The sequence below is a fragment of the Pseudopodoces humilis genome, chromosome 7 (assembly GCF_049639895.1).
Source record: "Pseudopodoces humilis isolate 2021_Gansu_Grassland_sample_001 chromosome 7, ASM4963989v1, whole genome shotgun sequence".
NCBI classification, from domain to species: domain Eukaryota; kingdom Metazoa; phylum Chordata; class Aves; order Passeriformes; family Paridae; genus Pseudopodoces; species Pseudopodoces humilis.
Window position 1 is genome coordinate 6,482,877 of NC_142206.1, and position 25,563 is coordinate 6,508,439.

General features: G+C 40.6%; 1 protein-coding gene across 7 annotated transcripts in view; it reads left to right on the forward strand.

Moving 5' to 3' along the window:
• Nucleotides 1-25,563, forward strand: part of DENND2B (DENN domain containing 2B) — a 154,340-nt gene that overhangs the window by 43,292 nt on the left and 85,485 nt on the right. For all 7 annotated transcript variants that reach the window (XM_088057377.1, XM_088057374.1, XM_014257918.2 and 4 more), the window contains one exon: nt 24,706-24,810. In XM_088057377.1, the coding sequence (XP_087913503.1) occupies nt 24,731-24,810 (80 nt within the window). In that variant the 5' untranslated portion in view covers nt 24,706-24,730. The remainder of the gene's footprint in view (nt 1-24,705; nt 24,811-25,563) is intronic.

The following is a 25,563-nucleotide window of genomic DNA, read 5'->3' on the forward strand; positions in this document are numbered from 1 at the left end:
ACAGAGCCTCCCAGTTGTTCCTCAATTTCATGTGACAACAGAGTCCTCATAGCAGTTACAGGAGTGTTGCACAGTTGGCTTTGCTCCAGTGCCAGCTCTTATTCTGAGTTCAAGCCTCATGTAACATTAATCTTCTCTGCCCACTTGGAGCCAAACTGCTGCAGTCGAGGGGCTGTTCAGAGGAATCCTGTTATCCCATCCTCTGAGGCAATGCTTCCTCCTGGAACCCTTTTTGCTCATCCTGTTGCAGTTTGATGACAAGAAGATGAATTGGAGGTTACAACTTCTGCCAATGGCAAGAGCATAGTTTGGCATCCCCTGTGCAGCTGGAATCCAAAGGATACAAGCCATCAAGTTATCTGTGCTCCTGGGCCAGCTGAGCCTGATGGTTTATAACCAGAACATCCCTCCTCTCTCTAAAGCTTCCTTGAAATTTAAAAGGCGTCACTAAGCATTTACCACATTTAAGGGCATGCTGAGGACAGCTGGGCAATTTTGATAGTCCTGTTCCTGTTCCCTACAATGCTGTTTCATGCCTTCAAGAGCAAAAAGCAATTTGAGAGCTGCAGCAGTATAGAAACATTTGCAGCTGCACAACTCACATTCCCATGTTTCAGTCTTTCACAGGCTCATGCAGACCTTCTATTATTAGTTTTAAAAGAATAGCTGACAGCTGATTAATTTGAATGGCGTATTCCAGAGAGAGTTGTTTTATGACTGTCAAGGGTGGCAAGCCAAGAAAATATTGACTGAAGTTACAGAGAGAGGTTTCTGATGTAGAGCACAATCCTGTTTATCCAAAAGGTTTGTAGGGGACAAAACCATCTTCATACCACCCTGCTGTCAACATGTTCAAACCCATTCTGGGGGAGGTGAGAAACTGAACAGCTCAGCCAGTTTTGCATTCATTCCCTCACAGTTCCTGGGGAGTTCCTGGGGTTTTCCTGGCATGTTGTCACAGGGCAGGGGCCGTATTGCAACTCAGTCTTTAGAAGCCCACCTGAAAAATAATTTCAAGTGACTCATTCTGGTGTTGTTTTTTGAAGAGTCAAATTGGTTTCGGAGGGAAGAGTGAAAATAAAACTATTCTTGGACAATGGATATGCTCTGTGTAATCAGCTGATGCTCTGGATTAGGGCTGCTCTGCTGTGCATCAGACTGGGTTTCACTGTTGTACTGACCTTGCTGTGCTCAGGCTCGGGGCAGCAGATGGGCTTTTGGAAGGGTGTGAAGATCTAAGAGCACACATGGGTTTTTCAGTGGTGTCTGGTCACCCCTTTCATTTCCTGTGGAAAGCACTGCCCTTATGTGCCACTTGTAAGCAAGACTCTGCTCACAGCCTGGGCAGCTGAGGCACAGTTACAAGACTCTTGCCCTGATCTGAGGCTTCAGTGGAGAAGGAGACCCAGTCCTGTCCCTGAAGATGGCCCATTTAGGCCTTCTGCTCCCTTCAGCATCAAGCCTCTCCTATGATGTTGTGATGTCCCTTGCTTTCATGGGCCTGTTCCCCTTGCCCCACCTGTGGGACACTCTAATGTGGCAGGAGTCACGAAAGGTCTGAGTGAAAAGAGGCTTGGGGCAAGAAGACAGAATTGTCCCCTAGTCATGAGAGTTATTTTATGTAAAGGTTGGGTGAAGGCAGAGGTTGAACCAACTGCATTTAGAAACACTGATTTTGTGCCCACATGTTTGGAGGTCCTTGTGTGGTGAGGGAGCTGCTCTCCAAGAGAGAGCAGAGAACCCATCAGCAGGTTACACTCTTTTCTGCTCCAATCTCGGTGCACAGTAGAATGTGCTGTCAGATTTGACATGGTCCCCTCTCCTATAAGAAGACATTATCTAGGTTTCTGCTGAAGCACATCAAGAGCTGAGGTCCCTGCTGTGATTTATTTACTATTGGCTGATGTGTAAGGACAGCAGAAGACAAATGTAGACATGACTCAGTAAACAGATGTAAACCTGACTTGGTGCTGTGTACTGCAATAGCACAGGATGCCTCCTGGGATATATAACCACATGGAAGAGCAGGGCATTCAAAAAGCAGCCCGAGGTCATCAGCCTGCAGCACCATATCATCAGTTCCCAGGGCAGTTCCTGTGCTCGTGACTCTGATAATGGGTGTGCTACATGTTCAAAAAGTATGGTGAGATCCTCAGGTAGAGGAAGGCAGTTATGCTAAAGGTTTTCATAATTTTTTCTGGAAAATCTATGCTGTTCTTGTTCTAGGTAGGGCAGGCTGATTGAAAAGTGGCTGTCTATCCAGAGATTTCAGGAGTCAGGCAATGGCTGCTCTGGTCAGGCTGTGAGATGTCCTGAAATCCTCAACAAATTCCTCTTTCTCCACCTCAGTATTTCCATCTACAAAACCAGGCTGCATTAGATGAATTCTCCTCTTGTACCAGCCTCTTGCTGAATTGTATCAGGAGTGTAATGTTGTTTTGGCAGCTGTACTGCTGGTGTGATCTTCTCTACAGTAGCAGTGCACGTGGGCTGGCTGTCTTCTGAGACCTGGCATCACATGGGTTCCTCAGGGATGCAGTGACAGGACAGACTCCAAAGTGAGCTGCCACTGTTTCCTGAGAAGGGTGAGTTTTTACTACCTGTATTGGTGCCAAATGATATGCTGGCTTCTGGAAGCGTTAAAGTGTTTACAATTAAAAAATGATTTGTCACAAGAAAAGGACAAATCCATTGCGTGCAGTGAGGGAACAGTCAAGTGCTCCCAAGTCTGGGCAGAAAAGGAAAATGCTAGGAAATAGCTGGAGGAACAGGGCAGGAAAAAAATCCAGCTGATATTGTGAAGAAGTTGAGAGAACCTTGTTAAAATATAATTATTCTTCTGGATAAGAGGTGGGCTTTGTGCAAGGTGGGCAGAAGGGGAGCAAAGTCAAAACCCAGGCTTCTGGCTCAGCTTATCATTTCAACACCTATCATTGCAAGATTTGCTTATGATCTGATTTAAAAGCAAACTGAATCATCATTGTAGATGGGGAATCCTGCAAAATATCACTTCATGGACACATGGTGTTCCCAAAACAAAACAGTCCAGGGCACCTGTAGCAGAGGGATGATGCTGGGACCTGCTGGGCTCTTTCACTGCTGAACAAGAGCAGCAACTCTTGCCTCAGACAGATTGCCCTTGTGACAGTGGCTCATTAAAGATTGTCCCACCAGTCACGTTTCCATGACAGCCTCAGGTCTGACAAATGGGACAAAGCTGTGTTTTATCAGCAAATCCCCTGTGGGCCCTAGTCAGGAAAGCATATGGATAAGGAGAGAAAATTATTCTTCCTGCTCTTTGTTACTGGCCGATGGTGCTTTTTGTGTGTGAAGCAGCCAGCTATGACTGGCTACATTTCTCTGCAATTTGCAGTACCTCCTGTGTGGGGCTGAACCAGTGCTGACTGAATATTTTTTCCATTTGTTAAGAAGTTTTATTTGTTGTTTTGGGGACTAAGTAAGCTCTACTCAGATTGAAGTTCTGGAGATTGAAGCACCAGTGGAGGTGCTACAGGGAGGCTTGGGCACCCTTGAATTAAACATGAAATCAACTTGAATCAACATTAAATTTTTTTTTTCAGAACAGTTACAGAAATTCAGATAGCTATGTTGGCCAGGGTTGAACCTGTGGGGTGAGCAGTCAGACTTGTTCTCTTGCAGTTACTTAAAATAAACAGAGCAGGAGCATGTCACTTATATTCAACTAATATCTCCCTTTGAAATTCCTCAGTAAACTCTACAAGATGCAGCACTCTGCAGCCGCTTGTTATCTGTAGGTTATCTATTAAAATGTTGTATCCCAAATCACACTCATACAAAAAACATGGAGAAAACAAAAGGATGAAATTATAGACATGGAGAGCTCTCTTTCTGTAACGTGCATATCAATCTTGATTTCTAGAAGGATCTGTAATAACAGAATTTTGCCCCCCCTATGCAGGGAACATAAAATAAGGGAAATAATAGTTGTATAAATAAGATAATATGACATAACTAATAAAATGGAGGAGGGCTTTTTGAAGTAGAGCATGATTGCCCTTTCCTGAATAGAGTCAGATTTGCTTAGAAACGTCCAGTCCATCTCTGAGGGGAATTGCAGACAGGATGCAGCTTTGCTAATATTGGCAGGTATTGGAGTTTTTTTTTAACTGAAGTGGTAGACCCTGGGTCTCTCTATCAGAAGGTCATGAGTTGAATCCTGGTGCTACACTCAGGAGGCTAAAGAAAAAGCAACCAGGATGTCTCTCAGACAAAATTTTGTCACGTACAAATTTCTCTAATTTCTGAGAGAGTGGTGAGACAGAGCAACAGGTTTCCCAGAGAAGCTGTAGTTGTCCCACCCCTGGAAGTGTTCCAGGCCAGGCTGGATGGCACTTTGAGGAACCTGGTCTAGTGGAAGCTCCCCATCCATGGCAGGAACTAAATGATCTTTAAAGGTCCCTTCCAGTCTATACCATTTGATAACTCCATAAACTTTGTGACACGCCAAGCACAGTCAGTGGGTAAATGAAAGGAATGCAAATGAGTTTGTTCACAATGGATGCTGTGTACCTCAGCACAGCTGGGTATTTTGTGAGGGAATACCTTTGTTTTGCAGTTTTAACAGAATCAAATATCTATTTTTCAGAAAGAGGAAAAAGATTTCTTAAGCAGGAGAAAAGTGTTGCTTAATGAATGAAGCATTTCTGTGCAAGATTGAAACTCTGTTCTGTTTTTGGCACTGAAAGTAGAAAAGGGAACATTTGAGGACAGTCAATCAAAAGGAGCTGACAGCCATTTTATAAGGTGTGACCTTTGCATGTAGGCTCTGCTGGCAGCAGTGGTGTGCAGCATTACCAATCATGTTGTATATTCTTTTGCAAAACTACAGCAAAATGAAGCATTAGGTGACTCATGAAGTTTATTGCAAAGTTTTCTTTGTTGCCTGGTAACAGCCAGCCCCAGCAATGTACCTCTTCCATTGCACCTTTGCAGGGATGGTGTAAGAAACTGTGTGGATGACATCACTGCAAACTCAAATTGCCACAGTGTTTGAAGAGAAACTACTCAAGTGAGACCAATATTTTGAGTTTTGTTTGTATAGTGTTCACTATGCTAAGCCTTACTCTGTTTCTGAGGTAGTGGATGTAATAATAACTGTGTTAGTAAAGGACAGGCCTGAGGACCACCACTGTTAAACTGAGTAGAGTATTGCCTTTTTCTAGCTGTAGCTTTTCTAAAGACACACACATTTTGATTCTCAAGAGCCATGAACTATCTTTTGGTTAAAAGGAGAGGCGAGGTGAGTCAATGCATAATCAACTTGCTCTTCACTTTCTTCCAATCCTGTCACAAATCTGTGGCTGAAAATGCAGTACTTACAAAATCTCTCCATCCTGTATCTTAATGGGAAGTTTGCATTTCTGTTGTTTTTCTACAGCCAGCACATTCCTGTTGGCAGTAAAGGTGGGGAAGTGGAAAACCAGCTTAGAAATGTGAAAAAGTGCTTTGTCTCTGCTGGCTGGATCCTAGCTTGCATTTTTCATTCTACCTTGAAAACCTTTCTTTGCCCAGAAAAATGACTCTGAACCCCAGACAGCATTCCTGTAAAAGCAAGTGAGTCATCTTCCTTGGGATCTGAGAGAGCACTGTGATGTGGGGTTACGTTCTTAGTGGCTAAGATGAACGAGTAGTTAGGAATTTACTGTAAATCTGTATTATACTGTTCATTATTGGGGTTTTTTGTGTGTATTCATACAGGGAGAAAACAGACAACATTGCTCTGAAACAGGTTGGAGTTTTTTTCTGGGTTTTATTTGTATTAATGTAGTAGCAAGCAAACCAAAAACAGGTGTGACTCATAAGGTGAAAAGTGGAGAATCAAAAAAGATATTTCTCTCTTTTTTCCTCTTTCTTCATCATCAAAAACTTCCAACTAATATACTTTTTGAAGCAGTTCATGTTTCACAGCTAAGTGTTAAATTTCCCCCACTTACACTAGCTAGTTGGATCATACACTTGCAGTTTCATAGCTGAGATTATTTATTAATAATCTTATGTATTCAGGTAAAAGTACACGTGACAAATACCTTTTTGCAATAAATCTGTGGTGTATGCAAAGCAGCACCAGGTCTCAGGTCTCAGCAGTGTGTCTGTGAGTAGGTGATTATACAGATTTTTATTCTTCCTCTCTCCCTAGGTAAAAAGCACTATATCCAAAGGGGATGTGCAGGCTATTGTATTAAGTTCTCTTCTTGATCTCAAAGCTGTTATGGATGGGAAAGAAATAGCCTGCACTTCCAATTGTGGGAAAGACGTGGACAAATGCCCTGAAGGGAAAGAGCTGTGTAAGACTGTCAAGAAATATGTAAAAGAAAGGTGTTAAGACTAATTGAATAATTAGATCTCATTCAAGCAGTGATTCATAGAACTTAGTTTTGGCTGTCTTTGAACAGAAACTTTGGAAGAAGCAGTAGCCAAGAGATGAATGAAAATGCACCACAGTTCTCTTGATATATTGCCTTCCAAAATAGATGGTGAAGCATCTCATGGAGCTATTAGCTGCTGTGTTAAAAACGTTTCTTGGTCACAAACAGAGCTACCCAGAGATGAGTTTAAAAAAGGTATTCTATAGCAGCTCTAGTCAAAGCAAAGTTCATTTTAAATTGTCATCCATGCTGTTAAATGACTGCTCGGTGTCAGTCAAAGAGAGGTGGAAGGCTTGAAGGGATCTAGACTGTTTTATTAGGTGACCAGGTGGACAAAATATAGGAATGCAATGCAAAGGAGATGTGGCAGTGGCTTGGACTTATCAAATGGAAAACTTCTTACTGGCATGTAAAAGTTTTGGTTGTTAACAGATTAATAAATTTTATTGTATAAGAATTCTGTACCTGATAGCTGTCATAATTTCCTTTGTCTTCATTTAAAGGTTTATGTTAACTGAAGTCTAGTTTCTACTTCTCCATGTACTGTAGAAATCTGATTTGTGGTGTGGTATAAGTAAATAATGATCAACCTAGAGATTTTTGGTTCAATAAGATCTGTGAGAAAAATTAGTACTTAGAAATGACGTGTTAAATCACAGGTTGGTTTGCTGGATCACATCCTTGGGCTGAATGTCACCAATTTCCCTTTCCTTTTTCCAGAAGAGGAAATTGTTCTAGGCCAGAACTTGATGGGATTTTTTTTGTAATTATTTAAATTGCTTTTATCTTGTTGTATCCTGGCAGCAGATGCTTCTTTCATCTTGCTGTATGTGGGGAAATCTCAATGAAAATATTTTCAGCTCTGTTGCAATTTTTGGAGAGGTCTTTTTGCCAGAGAAACATTTCAAAACATTGGAAAACTGTAGACAACTGGTGCAAAAAGCAGTGACCCTATAGATTGAAATTTGTCATACCAGTGTTTTTGAATCCTAAATTCCTTTTAATTTGAACATCAGAGAATAATGATTACCTTGAGAGCCCTAAGGAAGTTCCTGAAACAGCTCAAAGTTTAACTGATGTAAATAAGCCTGTACCTTTTCTAGTTCATTTTTGCTGCAGAATATGCAATGACTGGGAAGCACTGGTTATTTGTTTTGGGGTTTGAAGTTGTCAGGGAGCATTACTGTGATCTTACATAGGAGTAATAGAGCTGGGCTGCTGCAAAGACAGTCTAGTGGTAACTTAAAGACAGAGCCAAAGTCTGAGACCCCACTTATGCTGTTATTGAGCTAAAAATTTGAGATCCCATTTATGCAGTTACTAAGGAAAGGACCTTTCTGATGCCTTTCCAGCTCAGACTGTTGAAGCTGTGTTTAAACAGTAGGTTTTATTTTCTTTTAGCCATGTGGTGCATAACTGGACTTGCTTCTTCATGTCTCTGGGCAGTTGGATCCTGCTGTATTTTCTCTTTATGGATGGTCCTGGTTGAAAAGTCTGCTAATCTCCATTGGACTTGACAGAAAAAAATGTTAGGGATATGATTTTGAAACTGAAAAGTGCAGCACTATAATAAATTGTGGCTCTTTGGTTGAACATGAGGATAAAATTCATTCCAGACCCTGTGTTCAAATGGAACAGTTTATGAATGGAAGCACAGCCCCTGGATTGTATTTCAGTATTAGTCTCTGGTTTGGAATTGTGCTGTTTCCAACACAGACAAGGATATATATTTTATAAGCTTTCATTCTTCCACTCTTCAGATTGTTTGAGATAAAATCTCTTGTGCTGGAGTTGGCTGTGGATTATATGCCATAGGAAAAATATTTAGTTTTTTGAATATAGCTTTATATTTGGCTAAAAGAGAACTGGCTAAAACTTAAGAGATATCATATTTTTAATTTTTCTGCTTTGCCCTAATTTCTTACTATCCATGTCTTGTTTTATGTTCATCACCTCTGTCCCAGCTCTGGCACCTGTCAGATGGGGATAACTCTGTCAGGTGAAATCACAGCCATGTGTGCTGTCATTTGAACAACTGGTGTTCAATGGAGGGCACCAACTGCAGTAAATGTGAAGAACTGTTGGTTGTATTCAAATGGGCAAGTTGGAATACAATCATGGTCTAGTTATTAAAGAAAAAAAATCAAGAAAAAACATGCTTAAGAAGCACATATTAAGAAACTAGGAGTCTTGGACTGAAGTCTATGAATGTTTCAGCCTCTGCTGCAGAGGAACAGCAGCTGAGTAATAGATGTTTAAAGATGGAGATCGAGCCAAAACCTTCTGTCAGTTAACATACTCTGGTTTCACCCACTGCTTAGAACTGTTTCGTTTTAAATCTCTCAGATGGTTTATGTTACAATGTTGACAGAAACAAAAAGGAGATGCAAAAAGAAAAGCTTAGGGAAAAAAGCTCAAGGTGTGATTTTACATATGTTAACTGCAAACTTAATTTTTTAAAAATGTATTCCTTCTCACTGGGATATTTAAAGATGCTGAGCTCCTATAACTTTGGCTGAGAAATGTTTATTGATGTCTAGTAATTTTTTCATCTCAACTGACAAGACAGAGGTTTAGTCTTGGTTTTACTGATTAATAAGGAGGTGAAAGACCTTTGTTCAAATAGGATGCTTATTCAGTCTTTCAAAACATCAGTTACTCATATTTTTTGAATAATTTGAAAGAATTAAAAGGGGGACTATGACAAAGCTTGTTATTTCAAGTTGAAAATTGTGATAGAGCCACAGCAGCTAGTTTGTAACATCAGATGGGCTGGGTTGTTCAGGTACCTAAATATGAAGGACACATGAAAACAACTGTTCCAGAAAAAGATCCTCTGGAGATATTCAAACCCCACCCTGGACAAGATCTAGGTGAACCTGCAGCAGGGATTTGGGACTGGATGGTTTTCAGGGGTCCTTTCCAACTCCAGTTATTCTGTGATTCTGTGACTTTTATAGCATGTTTTGAAATTGCAAATACGGTATGTTTTCTAGAAGAGGAAAACTGAGTTCAGTGATTCTGATCATGATAAACCAACTCTGAGGGAAAGGATGTGTGGATCTTTGGAGATGAAAGACTGTGCTGGGCAGTCTGATAACTCTGATCGCTCTGTTGAAGACTCAGAGAAGTGGCATATTTGGTCTTTTTGGACTTTTGCTTGGTAGCAGAACCACAGAGAGAAATTTAGAATCAGTAGAGCAACTGGAGAGTGAATTGATAAGGGTGTTAAGAGAAGACTACTGTTGAGAGAACAATACCACGTTGTACGGAGCTTATTGATAAACTACCACGTAAGTATCTTGAGACTACTTTCATCCACTATCTCCATAAAAATGTTCATTAAAAAGAATATGCAGTTAGAGTTGCTCCTCCTGCACAGTTGAGTTGGTGATTTTACAGACTGAAATAAAGGAAATGGCATGACAGTGTTGTCACTTGAAGATGAAGACAGCCTGGGTGGGCCGAGGACAAGCGAACACAAATTTAAGCTGAAACCAATCTTGTCACAAGAACTAGGGACTATATGAACTGGAGAATAAGCCAAGATTGCTATTGTGGCTGATCCTTCAAGTCCCTTATTTAGTATGTAGAAGAAACACCCTCCCTTTCAACTGCTGATTATGACTTAAAATTTTTCTTGCTTTCATTTTTAGTTCAGCTTCTTTTAATAGCCCTTATTGGTAAGAATATGTGTAGGCAACAAAGTGGGAAAGGATTTTGTGAGTCTTTTACTGACATTTTGAAAGCTGTAACACAATTGAGATAGATTAGTACTACCAACAGCCTGTGAACTCTTCCCAAGAATGTTCTCTTAAAACAGAGGGTAGGAATCTGGGTCAAATCCATTTGTTAAGTGATGTACTAATTTTTTTTTCTTGTTGCCAAAGGGTTAGTTTAAATAGTTATTTGCCTGCAAGTTTCTATTTTTTGTTTCTTAATGGAAGCATTAACATGTCTTTTAAAAATGTTTTTCTATCTGTAAACCATAACTTGAATATTTTCCAAAAGAATTTTTAATAATAGTTTCTGCTGAAACTAGTTCTTGGGGGATCCATTCGCTGTTTGATAGAGGAAGTGTAGATTTTCTTTGTTGTTTGTAGTGCCCAAAGAAAACTTTAATTTTCACCCCCCTCAACAAACCCCAAAACCCCATGTTTTGCCCAGGTTCTCAGAGAGTACTTAGTGATAATCAAATTGCTTGGCTAATCTGAACAGGGCTGTAGGACCTCTTCAATCAAAGTCAACACTTCTTTTCCCCTTTCCAGTTCCTTTTAGAGAACAGTATTTCTAATTTAGTTTTTGTTTCTCCTTAGATGGCTGAGTTTCCAGGTGACTGGGTAAGTCAGGCAATAGTAATAATAGAAATCTTGCACTATGTAGTGCTAGATAAAATAAAATACCAATCAAAAGTAGATAAACTTTATATGAAACAAGTAAAACTCTTGACTAAATTAGAACTGAGTAAACACTTTTTACCGTGGTTTACCTTGACCTTATCACTGAATTTTTCAGACAGCTTGCTGTCTTAAATCTCCTGTACGATCTGTGGACATCAAAGCAATCTTGTCTAACAGCACAATGATTAATGGGGCTTGGATGAAGCAGGGTAGTTTTGAAAGAAAATATTTATCTGGCAAGTAGCTTTTACTTCTTCCAATATAAAAAGAAAATTATTTATTAAAATATATTTGCTTCTCCTTAACATGAATAAAGTACCTTGCTGACAGTGTTTTGAAAGATTTCTGTCATATTTATAATGAGATTGTTATGGTGTTTCCTCATGTGAAATTTTGATTCCGTGTTTTTTTGTCTATTTTCATTGGGCATTCACTTGTGGAATTGCTCTGAAAACTGTATTGAAAAGCTGTACTGAAAACTGTACTGAAAACACGCTGTGTTGAATGACACACTGAAAGTCTCCCCGTTTTCTTGTAAGAAACAAGATTCCTTTTGCAACCTGAAAGCCTCATTGTGTGTGGCAGGAGTGAAATACCTTCTGAGAAACATGAAGCTCAGCAGATGCTCCCTTGAAGGTTCCTGTGCAGCCATCCCCTGGACTGAGTGCTGAGCTTAATACTTTTGTGTTGAATGAATTGTCTGCTTAAAGCAGCACTGAAAATTAATCCTCATTCTAGTACTTGTACAGCACCATGAAACACACAAGATGCAGAAGAAACTCCTCTTCCTTCCCCACAAATTGTGTGTAGGGGAAGGATGGATTGATTAATCTCAGTGTAGTGAAACAAAATGCTGGGTACATCACTGTGCATTGACTCATCTTTAGTTATAGATTTAAATGTTGTACTGTCATGTAAGAGTGTAGCCATAGTGAGCATCTGAAAGGACTCACTGTCAACAGCCTGTTGAGTTTCAACTACGTTATTCATAAGATTCTTTCCTCCCTCCAGCTATTTCCACAAATTGGAAAGGCTTTATTTCAATTTATAAATGCTATTTCCCCATTGTTCGTGCCCACAGATATTTTCCATGCCCAGATATCCATCCTCCCGAGAAAAGAAATCCTGGCCCTATAAAAGAAGCCATGTGGAATGATTCTTTGAGGAGAAAGTCCCAAATGGCACAATATTGGATTTGCCATCTGCAAAACTTCAGCAGCTGGTATTCCTCTGTTGTGTATCTGGGGGTGGGGACGTGCAAGAGCAGAATATGAGTGGGGTGTGGTTGCATTTCCAAAGAGTTCTCATTTTTTGTGTTGTGGCTCCAGCTTTCCCATTAAAACTGGAAGGGCCAAAACTTGCTTCTGTCAGAACTGAATGGAGTAGTTACTTGATGTTTTGCTGCAGCATGAGGTGAATTTATCACACTCACAGAAACTCCAACCGTATTGGCTTTTTGATGAAAAGACTGATCAAAGTATAAGAAAATGCAGCTGTCTGAAACAGCAGAGATAATGCCTTGAAACTGCCATAAAATTAAGCTGCAGTTGGAAAAAAAGCTCTCAAACCTCAAACCATTTTCTCACATATAATTTCTTTAGAGCCTCACCTAGATTACAGCTACTGTGAAGAATCAGCCAAGGTGAATTCCATGTTTTTTCACACCTTTAGATTCCCTAGGACCAGAAAAAAGCTTCTTAACATGACTTTTGCATCTAAAACATAGGAGAATGAAAACCTACTGCATATGGATGTCCCACTGTTTCTTTAGGCTAAATAGTAGAATATTTGTTTGGGGAAAATGAGGTAGGAGTTCAGATATTAAGTAATGGGCAGACACTAGAAGACAGAGGCAGTTATTCCATCAGGAAGCTTCAGGAATTCATATTCTGTAGGAACCTGTGAATCCTGGTGCATTTAGAACACCTACAAATTTCAACACAAATTATCAGTTAAAACATCTCATCCCTAAATCATCAAATGAGTAGCAAGCCACAAAAGGTATTTGAAGTGGATTCATAATCTTATAAACCTTTACCTTTTGAAGTAGCAAAAGGCAATTATTTTTTGCAGCAGGGTAGAATCTGCTGTCGGTCAGCTTTTGTCCACGGTACACTAGGCACAGGTACAATTTTATCTGCCTCTATAATACGAATCACCTTCCAGGAATGATGGAAATGTTCATAGGTATTTACCTTTTGGAGCATTAGGACTGAATTTTGAATGAACTGTGGCCAAGTTTGTGGTACCAGCTGGAAACCACATGGAATCTGGAAATGCAGATTTCATGCCAGACAAAACGGTTCAGTATCTGTCTTGAATGTTTTGATTTGTTCATTAATCAAACACATAAAATACGTTCACAGGAAACTGACACTGAAGAGTTTCTGTGTAATAGATTTTTTTTTACCTTTAAAGACTTATTTGTCTTGTGATGATGGAATTTTTAGTAGGAAAGTGTTGTTTATACTCTGTGTGTATACTTTATTCTGCACAATTTACTTATTGGAAAAGAAGTTTTATTTGTGAAGTTTTTTTTTATTAGATTGTGTATGCAGTACCTCTATCTGTAACAGTTTGTGTATTTGTAGTTGCACACTTAAATTCTCTGTTTACTGGTATTGGGAACATGACTGTGCATACAACTGAACTGAAGGAGGAGCAGTGAAAAGAGTAGGAAACAGGAGAGAAATCTTAGCTGTAATTTCCTTTCTGGCATCACCCTCTGTGAACAGTAGCAAAGGAATGTCTGAAACTAGAATTAAGGTGAAAACTAGAAGCATAAACTCCATGAAAGCAGAATAGAATTGCAGTTTTCCCTTTCACTAAATGAACTATATGTTATCAGAGAATAAGAATGAGTTGGAAGGGACCCATGAAGATCATGGAGTCCAGCTCCTGGCCCTGCACAGGACACCACAAAAGTCACACCATTGTCCAAATGCTACTTGAGCTCTGCCAGGCTTGGTGCTGTGACCACTGCCCTGGGGAGCCTGTTCCAGCGCCCAACCACCCTCTGGGTGAGGTACATTTTCCTGATATCCAGCCTAAACTTCCCCTGACACAACTTCAGGCTGTTCCATAATTGATCATAGCAAAACCTGCTTTGACATTTTTGTTGTAGACAGGTCCAATTCTGAAGGTCTGGTTGAGGCAGAGTTTTCGTCTATAGTAACCACACTTCAAAAGAAACAATAAAAATATTTTTGTATAAGGAGCAGATCCAAATCTGACTTCTGCTGCATTCAGCTTAAAACCAAAGGAAAGAAGAAAATGAAGGATGAACGCCAGCTTTAGTGCCAGTGCCATACTAAAGCTTACTCAAATATGGGTTCCCATGAGATGGGGAAAGTTTGAGTCAAACTCTGCTGTAGGCTTACTCATGTTCAAAGTAGGAGAGTGTGTTCAGATAATAGATTTTACACCCTGACCTTGTTGTGAAGAAGATATTTCCATATGGGTGCTATACCAAATTTATCCTACTGTGTGTGGAATGCTTTCTGCTTGGCAAAAGGCCAAAACATTCCCTGCCAAGAGAGAAGGGGCTGAAATTTTATCTTATCAGAGTGTTAATCTGTGTCCCTTAGGCTTATCTTGTGGCTGTCTCTGTGTTGCAAGGGCAATGCTGCATATGCCTTTTCAATGAGATCACTGCAAAATCAAATTGCTATTAAATGATATTTTAGTCACAGTTTTGAACTGACCTAAAGTAGGAGCACCAGTGGTGAAACTTTGAGTAGAAATGCTGGTGCTGGAGCAGCATTCCAAACGCTGTCTGGATAAAATTAATAATTTCACACAAATATTTCAAGTTAAGGTTACATGTTTCAATTTTGTTAAACATAAGTGGTAGCACATTATGGCACAGCAGCCAACTTGGAAACAAGAAATGGGACTCTACTCCTGCACGCACTGGCTACTTGTTATTCCTGGACACATCCAGCTGACTGTAGGGGCATGGGATCACATTTTCTACCTGACACTTTCCTGAGCCTGTGTTTTCCCGTGCCCTCTCTGGCATTACAGATGTTCAGACTTGGATTGCAAGCAGAGAAGTGGGATTTGGGAAGCTTGGGAACATTCTGCACTTGCCCGAGTGACGGGGGCAGTGCTTGTCTGACAGCCCCTGTGGGTCTCTCTCCCCAGTCTGAGAACAAAACAGTTCAGGCTGTGGCGCTCCTCTGTGTCAGGTTTACTCCTGCTCTGCAGACTGTGAAGAAAGATTGTTCCCTCAGCAGAACTCTCCAGCACAGTGGGTCTATTCAAGCTTACATCTGGGAAGATAGTTAGTGCCTTCATTTATGAAATTCCTATCATAGAAGTGTGAGATCTTTGGAACAGCGGCTGGTCTCTTGAGAAGTCTCCAACATGTCATGTACACAGCTGCATGTAAATCATTTTCATAAAAGAAAAGAAGAGAAGCTACTTCAAATCATCAAATACCATCTCCCAGCATGTGAAGGTTTAAAAGATACGTGATATAATTCACAGTTTGTTTGTGGATTTGTTTCTATTTGCCTCCATCTAAACCCCTGTGGTTCTCTCCTGCCACTCTGGATGCAGCTCACATGGGAGCAGAGCTAGAGTTTCTGTGGCTGCTGCTTGGTTTTCTATTTCTGCTGGGAAATAGAGTCACTGTCCAGAGTGGTTTGGTGGCTGCAATCAGCTCCAGTGGGTGGATGGGGAGGTGTTTCTCTGCCTCCTTCTACAAAGAATGTTAAAACAGGTTTAAGTATTTCCAGCTGTTTCTCTGGCTAGTGGTTGGAGGCCTGATGAAAGGTGATTTATAACACTTCTGCTTGTGGTAGCTTGTTGAAACTTTCCTTTCATGCAGATGACAAAGGTCAGTGCTGTGGGAGCTGAACCCTTTCCTAGGGAAAAGCGCCTCTGCTGATGGCTGTGTATACCTGTGGCTGAGCAATAGGTGTGAAGGTACTCTCTTCAACTCACAATCAGCTTGTGAAGGGAAGAAAGCTTATTTACATGGTTGTTATAAAGCCAGGGGATATCACTGAGGACCATGATATCATTTAATTTTCAATGCATCCAGTTCTTTATCATTTTATCTTATAAAAATATTCTTTCTAGGAAGAAATTGCTCCTTCTCTGTTGTATCTTACTGGCATTTTTTTTACATTTATGAAGGGCAACTCTTGAAACTCCTTATGTTTCTTCTACTGGCTTTTCAGTGTAGATTCACACCTTCCTTTTTTTTTTTTTTTGTTTGTTTGTTTTGTTTTGTTTTGTTGTTTTGTTTTAGTATGGAAGAGTGAAATTCCAGCAAGGCTGACTTAGTGAAAACTGAATTAGTGTTGATGGCTGGAGAGAAACGTAACTTGATCTTCTGTCTCCAGCGCTTGAATCAGGAACTGAAATAATTGTTCTAAGACTCTGCTCAAGTTGCCAGAAAATGGAGCGGTGCTTCTGCCAGATGGTCACCGCAGAAGTGCCAGACATTCCTCCCCTCTTTGAGCTTGCAAGTGTGTGTATTTGAGAAGGAAAATACTCACAGGCAGCAGGGAACTGAAATGCTTTTCTCCCCGAGATGCTTGCTGAGTGTGCAGGGCCGTGCTGGGCAGCATCCATAGGGATCTCAGTGTGTGGTGGCTGGCCAAGGGATGCAGGCACAAGGGCTTGAGCACAGGAGATATCTCTGCTGAGCAGCGACATTAGGCACACTGCCACAGGGCTTGACAGGCTATATGAGGTAAATCCACCAGAAATAGGGCTTCAGGGCACGTCATACAGCAAGAGAAGCTAGTTCAGTCCCTGAAGGAATCGTGGCTCACTGGAAGAGATGATATTGCCTGTCAACTGCTAAGCCCAGCTGTAGTGGTTAATGATTGGTGCCTTTAATTGAAACCATTGTGCACTACTGCAGTCCTGCCTTGTAGGAGCTGCTGGTGCCGTAAATCTTGATTTTTCCATATTAGAAAGCAGTGTTCTTTGGGGATATTGAAAAGTCTCAGGCTTTTTTCCTCCCTGCCCCCCGTTGTGTTGCTATAGCTACTACAATTTTGTTAACAAAGGTAATAAGTAGTTTGCTGTGCTCAGTTTGTTAGTGTCATTCTGCTATATTTTCATTCTGCCAATATTCTCTCAGTCATTTATTCTCTTTTTCCTCCAATCTCCCTTAGAACCAATTCTGTAAAGAAATTACAGGAATCTAAGAACTGCAAGTCTCCTGCAGTCACTGCAGGGCTGTGTTGGGGGGGGGATGAGGGGGAATTAAAATCCCCCCATGAATCAGGGACTCAAAAACTTGAATTTAGATTTGAGTTTGTGTTTGTGTATTGAATGACCAGCTATGCAGACCCTGCACCCACTTCTCACTCTCATGGACTTGCACCTGCTTTGCAGGACTGCAGAAATTTCTGTGTCTTTTGTGAAGTCTCACATCAGGTTACCACAGTATTGCAGATCCATTTTTCTTGAATTATCTTCAGAAAAACTCAAAGTTTATTCTGTGAGGAAGATTTATCTGTGAAATGAAAACATCCTGGAGCATGAGGAAAGGTGGGCTGCTTTCCCTGGGGGACACAGAGTGTGTTCCCAGTGTGGAGGGGAAGAAGGGGGCTGCATTTCTCTTCCCACCTGGGGTTTCTTATTGCCTTATCATCTTTCTAGAAAAATCTCTTCACTTTCTTCTTTCCCATTTGTGTTTTTCTCATAGTATGTTAGCTATCCTTCACCTCACCTTCGCTCTACCAGTCTTGAACTCTTCTGAAGTTTGTCTGGACCTCACCCCTCACCTCTGCTGCTTCTTTTGCATACATCCTCTGTTTCAGCAGCTAGGAGGGAGGCTGGGATTCACTTGTTTTGCTGGGTCCATGCTTCTCTCTGATAATTCTTTACTTAGCTGTCTGAGGTGGGAACTTAGGCAGGGCAAGAACTGCACCCTTTCAGTCAGGCTGCTCACACCTCATTGTAGTTTATCGTCCTGGGAGCACTGGGGACTTGGGTTTGTTTCTTTTGGATTGGAACATGTAGAGCTTGAAGGAGAGGTAGGTGGTAGCCAAGGTGTTCATAGACATGAAGGGAATCTGAATCAGAAAACCACTGTGCATGAGAGAGCTGCTCAAGTCAGGCCAGTTTTAAGCCTCTACCTCTGGTACAGCAGTAATTTTTGGATAGATTCCTGAGGTAGTAGGAAAAATAGGAGTACCTTTGAGAAAATGGGTCATTTAGCCAGATTCCAGAATGTGGGTGGTGGGCTTTAATCTCTGGCACTGAATTTGCAGATCTTACCTCTAAGCAGGTTTGCTAAGACTGCAACTGAACTCCATGTCAGAGCTCCAACAGAGCTCAGAGCTTCTGCATCCTGCAGATGTTGCTTTAAGTGCAAGAACATAATTTCTAAATGTAAACAGATACCTTCCTGAAAGGTCCCTGCACAAATCCCTAATACAAACAATGGACTTACTTGCCATCCTATTTGTTGCTGCTAATGCCTGTGTCCAGGTTCACTTCTGGATGTACTTTGGATACAGGGGAATTAAGATCTTCTCTAGGGGAATTAAATTTTTTTGTGTGCCTTTCTACAGATTCCCTGGGTAACTGCCAAGAGCTAAAGAGACAGATCCAATGTTGTTCTCATATCTTTGTACAAGCCAAGACAGCTTTGGCCAGTGTTTTCTACTTACATCCATGAGGTCTCCAGCCCATATCTCATCCTCCCAGGGTGCTTTTATATCATAATATTGAGACAGTCCATGCAAATTAATAGTTTCTTCACTGGAAACATTAGCACTGGCAGCTTGGGTATCACGGACAGGACCTGCTTCTGGGAGATGCTGGCTCAGAACCGTCACTAACACACAGTGATCTAACCAGAAGGAGATTCATGGTATCACCACATATCAGCTCTTGACCTTTCTGAGGTATCCAAAGATGATTGCACTTCCTCCCATCATGTAAAACACTTTGCAAGGCCTATAACTGCTAATAGTTTTACAATTCTTACTCTAGCAGGGCTCTGAGTGGGAGCCGCGTGTGCCTGACAGGCAGGAAGGGAGCTGTGCTGACAACTCTGGGCACAGCAGCTTGCTCTGTAGGATGGCTGTGACCCCGTGTTTTGCCTCAGATGATGCTCTAGCAAATCAAAACCTACAGCAGCTGCAAAGCCAGGATGCTTCTCAGCTGTCTGGCAGGCTTTGTCAGTCAGACTTGGTGTGAGGAGGGTTCAGTCATGGATGTCAGCTCAACTGGGAAGTTCCTTCTAAGATTTACTCAGAGTTTCATCTTTGTTCACTCTGTGAATTGCATTGGAATGTTTTTAGGGACTGGTCACACCTTGTGGGAAATACTAAAGAACACTATTTTCTCATTTATCATATCCTTTGTGACACAAGAGATATTAATGAAAAAGAATCTTTGTTCCTCAAAGCTAACCAACTCTCATTCCTTAGCAAATTTATAATTTGTTTTTTGAGTCACAAGAAGCAATTCATTATTGTGCAAATGGTGTTGATGTTGCTGTTAAAGCATTGACTTCACTGAGGAGTATGCAACAGGAACAGGTGCGCTCCTGAGACTTAAATGGTTGTTTTTATGCAAAAATCCTGAGGATGAAGGGAAAGAACAAAGGAGGAATAATACCAAAGAATTGTGATATATTAGACATAGTTTCTAAGTAGACCCTTCCTACCCTGGTATCTCAAATCAAGATATTTAAGCTTGAAATAGTCAACATATTTTTTAAAACCCAAACCTTTTCTTTAGCCTACACAGGGAAATACTAATTTCTGATTTGATAAGAGACATATTTTCTGTTCATGCCTCCTTCTCTAAATGTCTTCCTCCTTGATTTTCATGTTGTTTTCCTTCCATTTGGAAGCTGTGATTGCTCTAGGACTGCTAAGGGTAATAGAGGAGCTTAGCACTGAGTTCTTACCTAGTTCAGGCATTAGGTTTGGACTGCAGTGTATATCAAGTGAGGTCTGTTCTCTCCACCAGGTATAGCCCATTTTCAGTTAAGGGGAGGGGCAAAAAAGAACAGTTTGAGAGAAGAGAAATGAAGTAATAAGAAGATGAAGTAGGGAGAGCAAGACAGAATAAAGGCACAAAATAGGAAAGAACAAGAACATCAGGAAAGGGAAAAGCATTTTAGGTGGCAGATAAACAGGAAAGGAGAGTGAAGGGTGAGTGGAGAGCTGTCTTTGCTTTAGGCAGAGTGTCTGCTTTTCATCTGCCTGGGGGAGGTAACTTCTTTCCCCTCCAGTAGGTGCTGTAACATCAGTTTCCCAATGGTACCAGATCGGTTCAGTGGGGACTGAACTGCTGAGAGGGTGGTTTTGGCATTGCAAGGGTCAATGGCAACCAAGTTCACCACTCCTCTGGTTATAGGAGGAAGTTTGTGCTAGAAGTAAAGTTGCCACCTAGCTGTGAAAGCTTAGCAGAGAGACTGGTCACTGACTTGGCTGGAAACAGGCTGTGGATTGTAGGAAGGGAAATTTTGGATGAGACTGTGGGGTTAGTCTGTAGAACAGGTATTCCTGATGTAGTTCTTCTAAGAATGTTCTCAGCAGTCTCTACAGGTGCCTTCTCAAGGCAGGAATCTTTAAACATTTTATTGGACTTTCCAGATCATTAGAACTGACGTTGTTCTGGAAGGACATATTTATTTGTTTTACTGGAAGGGAGTAGGCAAATTGCCACAAAGCAGGCTGCAACCCCTAAAGAAGAGTTGAGCTGTACTACACCTCTTGACAAGTGGGCAAGCTCCCTTAAAGCAGTAAGAAAAGCAAATTAACATGTTAAGCTAACTTCTTAATGGCTAAAGCCAGTTGCAGCTACTGTTAAGAGAAAAAAAAACTAGACATATCAATTATTATAAATATATGAAAATTTGTATTCATTGTAATTTTTCATGAACATGGATTTGTTTTAGCAGCCTGTAGTTCTTCCCTGTTACGACTTCCTGTTATGTCTCCAGGTCTCTGCTCTGTGGGGCAGACCAAAGGAGTAATATTTTCCCATATTTTCCAGATCCCAGATCAGTGGAATTTGAAGGGGAAAACAATCTGCATGAAAAAAACTTCAGAACTCAAGGTCTCAATTATTCAAGGTCTCTATTATTATAGATTTCAAGCCATGTTAGCGATAATGCCAGGAGAGGGCTTGGGAACCTACATTCAAAGGCTCCCTTCTCAAGTCATCAGACACCACATGTGAATTCTTCTTCTAGGTTCAATAGCATTCACCTTCACCACTATAGGAGGAGAGAAAGGAATCAGTTCTTGGAATGTGCTAGCTGATGGGCACTGTGTATTAGAAAGCAGGAGGTTTTCTTGAAGCTGTAAAGCAATTAAAGCATTCTGTGTTGCCTTGACTTTACAGGTGCTTGCTCCAAACCTCACTCCTCAACCCACTCCCATTCGCAGCTTTCAGTGAAAACAACCTTTCCCTTTATTGGCAGTGAGACTGAGAGAGGGGGCTTCCAAAGTGTTGGGATGCTTTAGGAAATTAAGAATAATTTAAAACTGCAGTGAGGAGGAGAGGATTTACCCCTCCCCCACTAATACTTGTTAATGGAATTAGACATTCAGTGGCACTGTAATGTTCATTAGCCCAAAGTGTGATGGGTTTCAGTGCCTCATCTATCCATAAAAAACCCTCAGGCCACACTTTAATTTTAAAAGAGTAAAAGTGTATGGGTCATTAACAGATGGTTAATAAGGAATATTCTGTCATTGGATCTTCCTGTAATGATAAAGATCTGTTAGGAAACATCTGCATTGCAGCAGCCCTTTTCAGTCAGGATGCTGAACCTCGCCTGGCACGAGCAGCAGACCCCCTGTTGCCATCACAACATTTTTTATATTTGTCTATCATCTTTACTTTTTCATCCTGATAAATGGTTTGTGGAGGTTTTAGGCAAAGTTGATGTAATGATTCTACCATTTGGGTTCATTAAATTCCCAGTTTGAGAGTTATCCTTAAGCAAATTAGTGAAACCATGTCTGGAGCAAAGCACAAATTATGGCTAAATAAGGGTTTCAGAGGAATTCTTTACATTTACAAATAGAACAGAATTCTGCATTTTTAGACCAGGTTTGTTTGACGATTTATGAGGCAATGCAGAATCTGTGGGACATGACAATGTTTGGGTTTGTTTCCAACAGTATGTCACAATACTTGAGAGATTTTGGTTTCCATTGCTTTGTGAAGAATATCTTGCAAATACTGTAGTGAGGAATGCTCTCACCCAAGCCCAAGGGATGTGATTCTGACCCTACAAAGATTCAATAATCTTGGAGGCTGTCAGACTCATTTGAAGGCTCTAAAATAACTTTCTACTTAACAATAACATTTAGTTTAGGGGTTTTTTTTCCTTATTTCTTTGTCCCTGTTTTATTTTTTTTCCCTTTATTTTTGGGGTGGTCAGGATAGGTAGATGGTTGGGTTATTTTTTTTTTCGGTGATGTAAGTCTTTTGTTACAGGCATCTCTGTAAATACTGAATGCTTTTCTGCCATGTTCATGTTGTTTGCATTTTCTCTGCATATGGTGGGATGATACCAGCATCACCTGCAGTAAAATATTCATCCAAAATAAGCATTAAAGGAAAATTGAATAGAAAGCTCTGTTGATATGAGCATATATACACCATAGTCTCCACTGCACGGGAAAGAACACACTTACATCACTAAATCAGACATATCTTGAGAAATTGTCTTTAGGAACTCAATTTATCTTTAGCTGAAAACAAACCACTTTGTTCTACTTGACATTTAAGGTGGCTTTGAAATGTAAGATTTAAATAATCACTTAGTTTAAACCTTAACCACAGTGATTTTTATCAAGCTTTGTCATACTTTTTTTATTCTCATCCGATTTGGGGTATGCAAAAATGGACACTAAAAAACCAGCAGCATAAAAACACACTGTATTTTTTTTTTTTTTAATGTGTCAGGTCAGTATCCATCTTTTTGAGGATCTCTTCAGCTTATTTTTGCCTTGAACAGAAAAGAAAATCTTGGGAAACTAATGTTACACATGCATGTTAACAGTTATTGTTCTCCTTTTGCCATGTTTATCTCTCTTATTTCTCTCACATTAAGTGCTAATAAGTGATTAAGATTCAACACAGTAAAAGTGTTGGACTGGTGAGTGGAAAACATTAAAAAAACTGCTTACTCCCTGTGGAATGTACAGTCCTAGAAAGCTTGGCCAGCATTAGCAGGCTTCCTTTTTTTGTCCCAAGCAATCCCTTTTCCAGTCGGAACGGGCAGTTCTGTAACAGTCCTGTAATCTTGATAATGTAACAGTAACAATAACAATGAGACACTGGAGGAATTTAGGGAGCTTTGGTGTAGAAAAAATGTTACCAACCAGAGGAAAAAAAAAATAAGTCTCTACTTAATCTGGGAAGATTGATACAAAACAGCGGAGAAGGACAAATAGACCTGGAGTCAGTGGTCAGCATGATTGACTCTGCCTCTGGAGCTGAAATCTGCAGATTTTCTGACTGTGTTTGTAGCAGAACTGTTTGGAATAAAGTGGTTTAGAGAATATCCTTTAACTGTGATAGGTCTGTTAGTATAGGGATTTTTGTGTGTTGTCAGTCCCCAGCGTGCTCTGCAGCATCACTTTACAGTGGCTTCTCAAGCAGTCTGGACTTCCTGTGGGCTTGAGTAAACAACAGGTTTCATAACACTCCTTATTTTTGCATTAGCTATGCTGTTAATGGTTGTAAAAATAGGTAGTTCTGGTCAGACTCTGGGTGGCAGTGCTGTAAACTGTGGTAGATATTTTAGTTTATAAACTAAGCAGCATCTCAGAAACCACCCACACCGGTGCCAGCAGAGCCACAGAATCCTTCATAAGTAACTCCTGTGGCATCAGGTGGAGTAAATACTGTTCATTTTCTTTCTCAAGGGACTCTGCTGGCATTTTAGGAGTCTTATCATGATGTGAAAATACATTCCTCCCTCATTTTGCAAAGTATTTCTCAAGGGATGATAATGATGGAAGAAATGGCCACTAAGAGCAGTGCTTTACACCAGAGAAACATGGGATATAGTCAATGTAGGGGCATGATATTAGGGATTCCTGCTTTTGCATTCCTTGGATGACATCCTGGCCTTTATCCGTATCATCATGTTCTCCCTTCAGTCACAGCACAACATTGCTATTAAGACAGCAGAATGAAGGCAAAATAAATCATGCCACTGGGCTGTTTCTTTGCCAGTGTGCAGCAATGTCACAGAAGTGAGACCCATCTTTTGGGCACCCAACTTGATACACAGAGCTGAAATTAAGTTCACTGCTTTTGGGATTACCAAATTGCTAAAAAGCCAACTAGGAATTGATAAAGATTCTTTATATTACCTGAGGTTTTAAAAGTGTCCTAATACAGCTTTACTTAAAGAATCCTGAGGCCAATAGAGAAAACTTGTGGTATTTTTTATATCACAAGCAGATTTGAAAATTATATTCAGAAGTCCATCACTGAATAAATGTCACTACTAGAAAATATTTCCATAATAGAGCTGCACTTTAAAGTGAGAAAGCCTTCTTTATTCCTTGGGGATAGCTGTGGTGTGGTCAAACCTCCAGCCCCAGCTATGGAGTTTGCAAGAACCACACCAAACCTGTGATACTGGTATTTTGTGAACTTGGTGTCAAGATCTGTTCATCAGACAGGCCAGCACCTGAAGCACACACCTACTTTTCATAAGTTATTTCCATTTATAGCACTGGGCTCATAAACTTGGCAGTGGATGTGCAATAGCAGTAGTAGAGAGGTAGGATTTAGTTTTTCAGGATCATACCTACACTGATTGTATTTTATAGAATGAAAAGCAACCTGGAGTTCTGCCTTTACACAGCATTGTAGTTCAAGGAGTTAATTGTCATTTGGGCTTGCTGTAGCTTAATTGACTTTTCTTCTCACAGATATCCACATTTCTAGAGAGCAGAAATGACCATGACTGCTAACAAGAACAGCAGTGTCAACAACAGAGCTGGAGGGAGTAAAGTGCCTCAGGACACTCTGGATAGGTAAGTGGAGAACTGCAGGATTTGTAGACTTTAAGTAAAGATTGTCTGTGTTTGGAACAAGGTGCCTGTTCAAGGGTAAGCAACCTCTCTTCTGACACAGAGAGCTTTGCTGGGCTGAGAGGAGTTATTTGTAGGGAGAGGAGGAGCCAAAGTATGAGGAAAGGTTGTTTCTTGTTGAATGATGGCTGGTTATGATGGGAGTGATTGCAAGGAAGGACCTTGTGTGGAAGGTGTTGAATAGAGCTCAGAATTTTTGGGCTGAATTCTTCAGGCATGTGATTGCACATCAGCCTTCCTGCACTGCCAGTCTCCAGTCTGTGTTTTGTGTTGGTTTGTGTCACATTGCCTCTGCTATATCTGATTTCACAGATCATGGTCAGTCTGTCTCCTGTTGCAGGGCAGGCAGCAGGTGGGAAAGGGCTGAATGTAAAGTACAGAGCTCATCTCTGTTGCTTTGCTTGTCCTTTCTGTAGCATTAAAATAATTTGCAAAGTAGATTACCGTTGTAATTCACATTTAGGGGAAAAAACTAAACTTTTTAAAATACGCAGTCAGAGGAAGATGCAGACAACCAGCATCCATTCTGGTGTTTTTTATTAGGTATATTATGCTGTAGTAAAGCTCAGCAGAGGTGGGCTCAATATTCTTGTACACTTCCCAGATTGTGTGCCTGCCATCTCCTAGTACAAAATAGTAAAAAGATAAAATAATGAGGGGCCAGGGTGGCTTAAGGAATTTTTAGAGAGATATTCA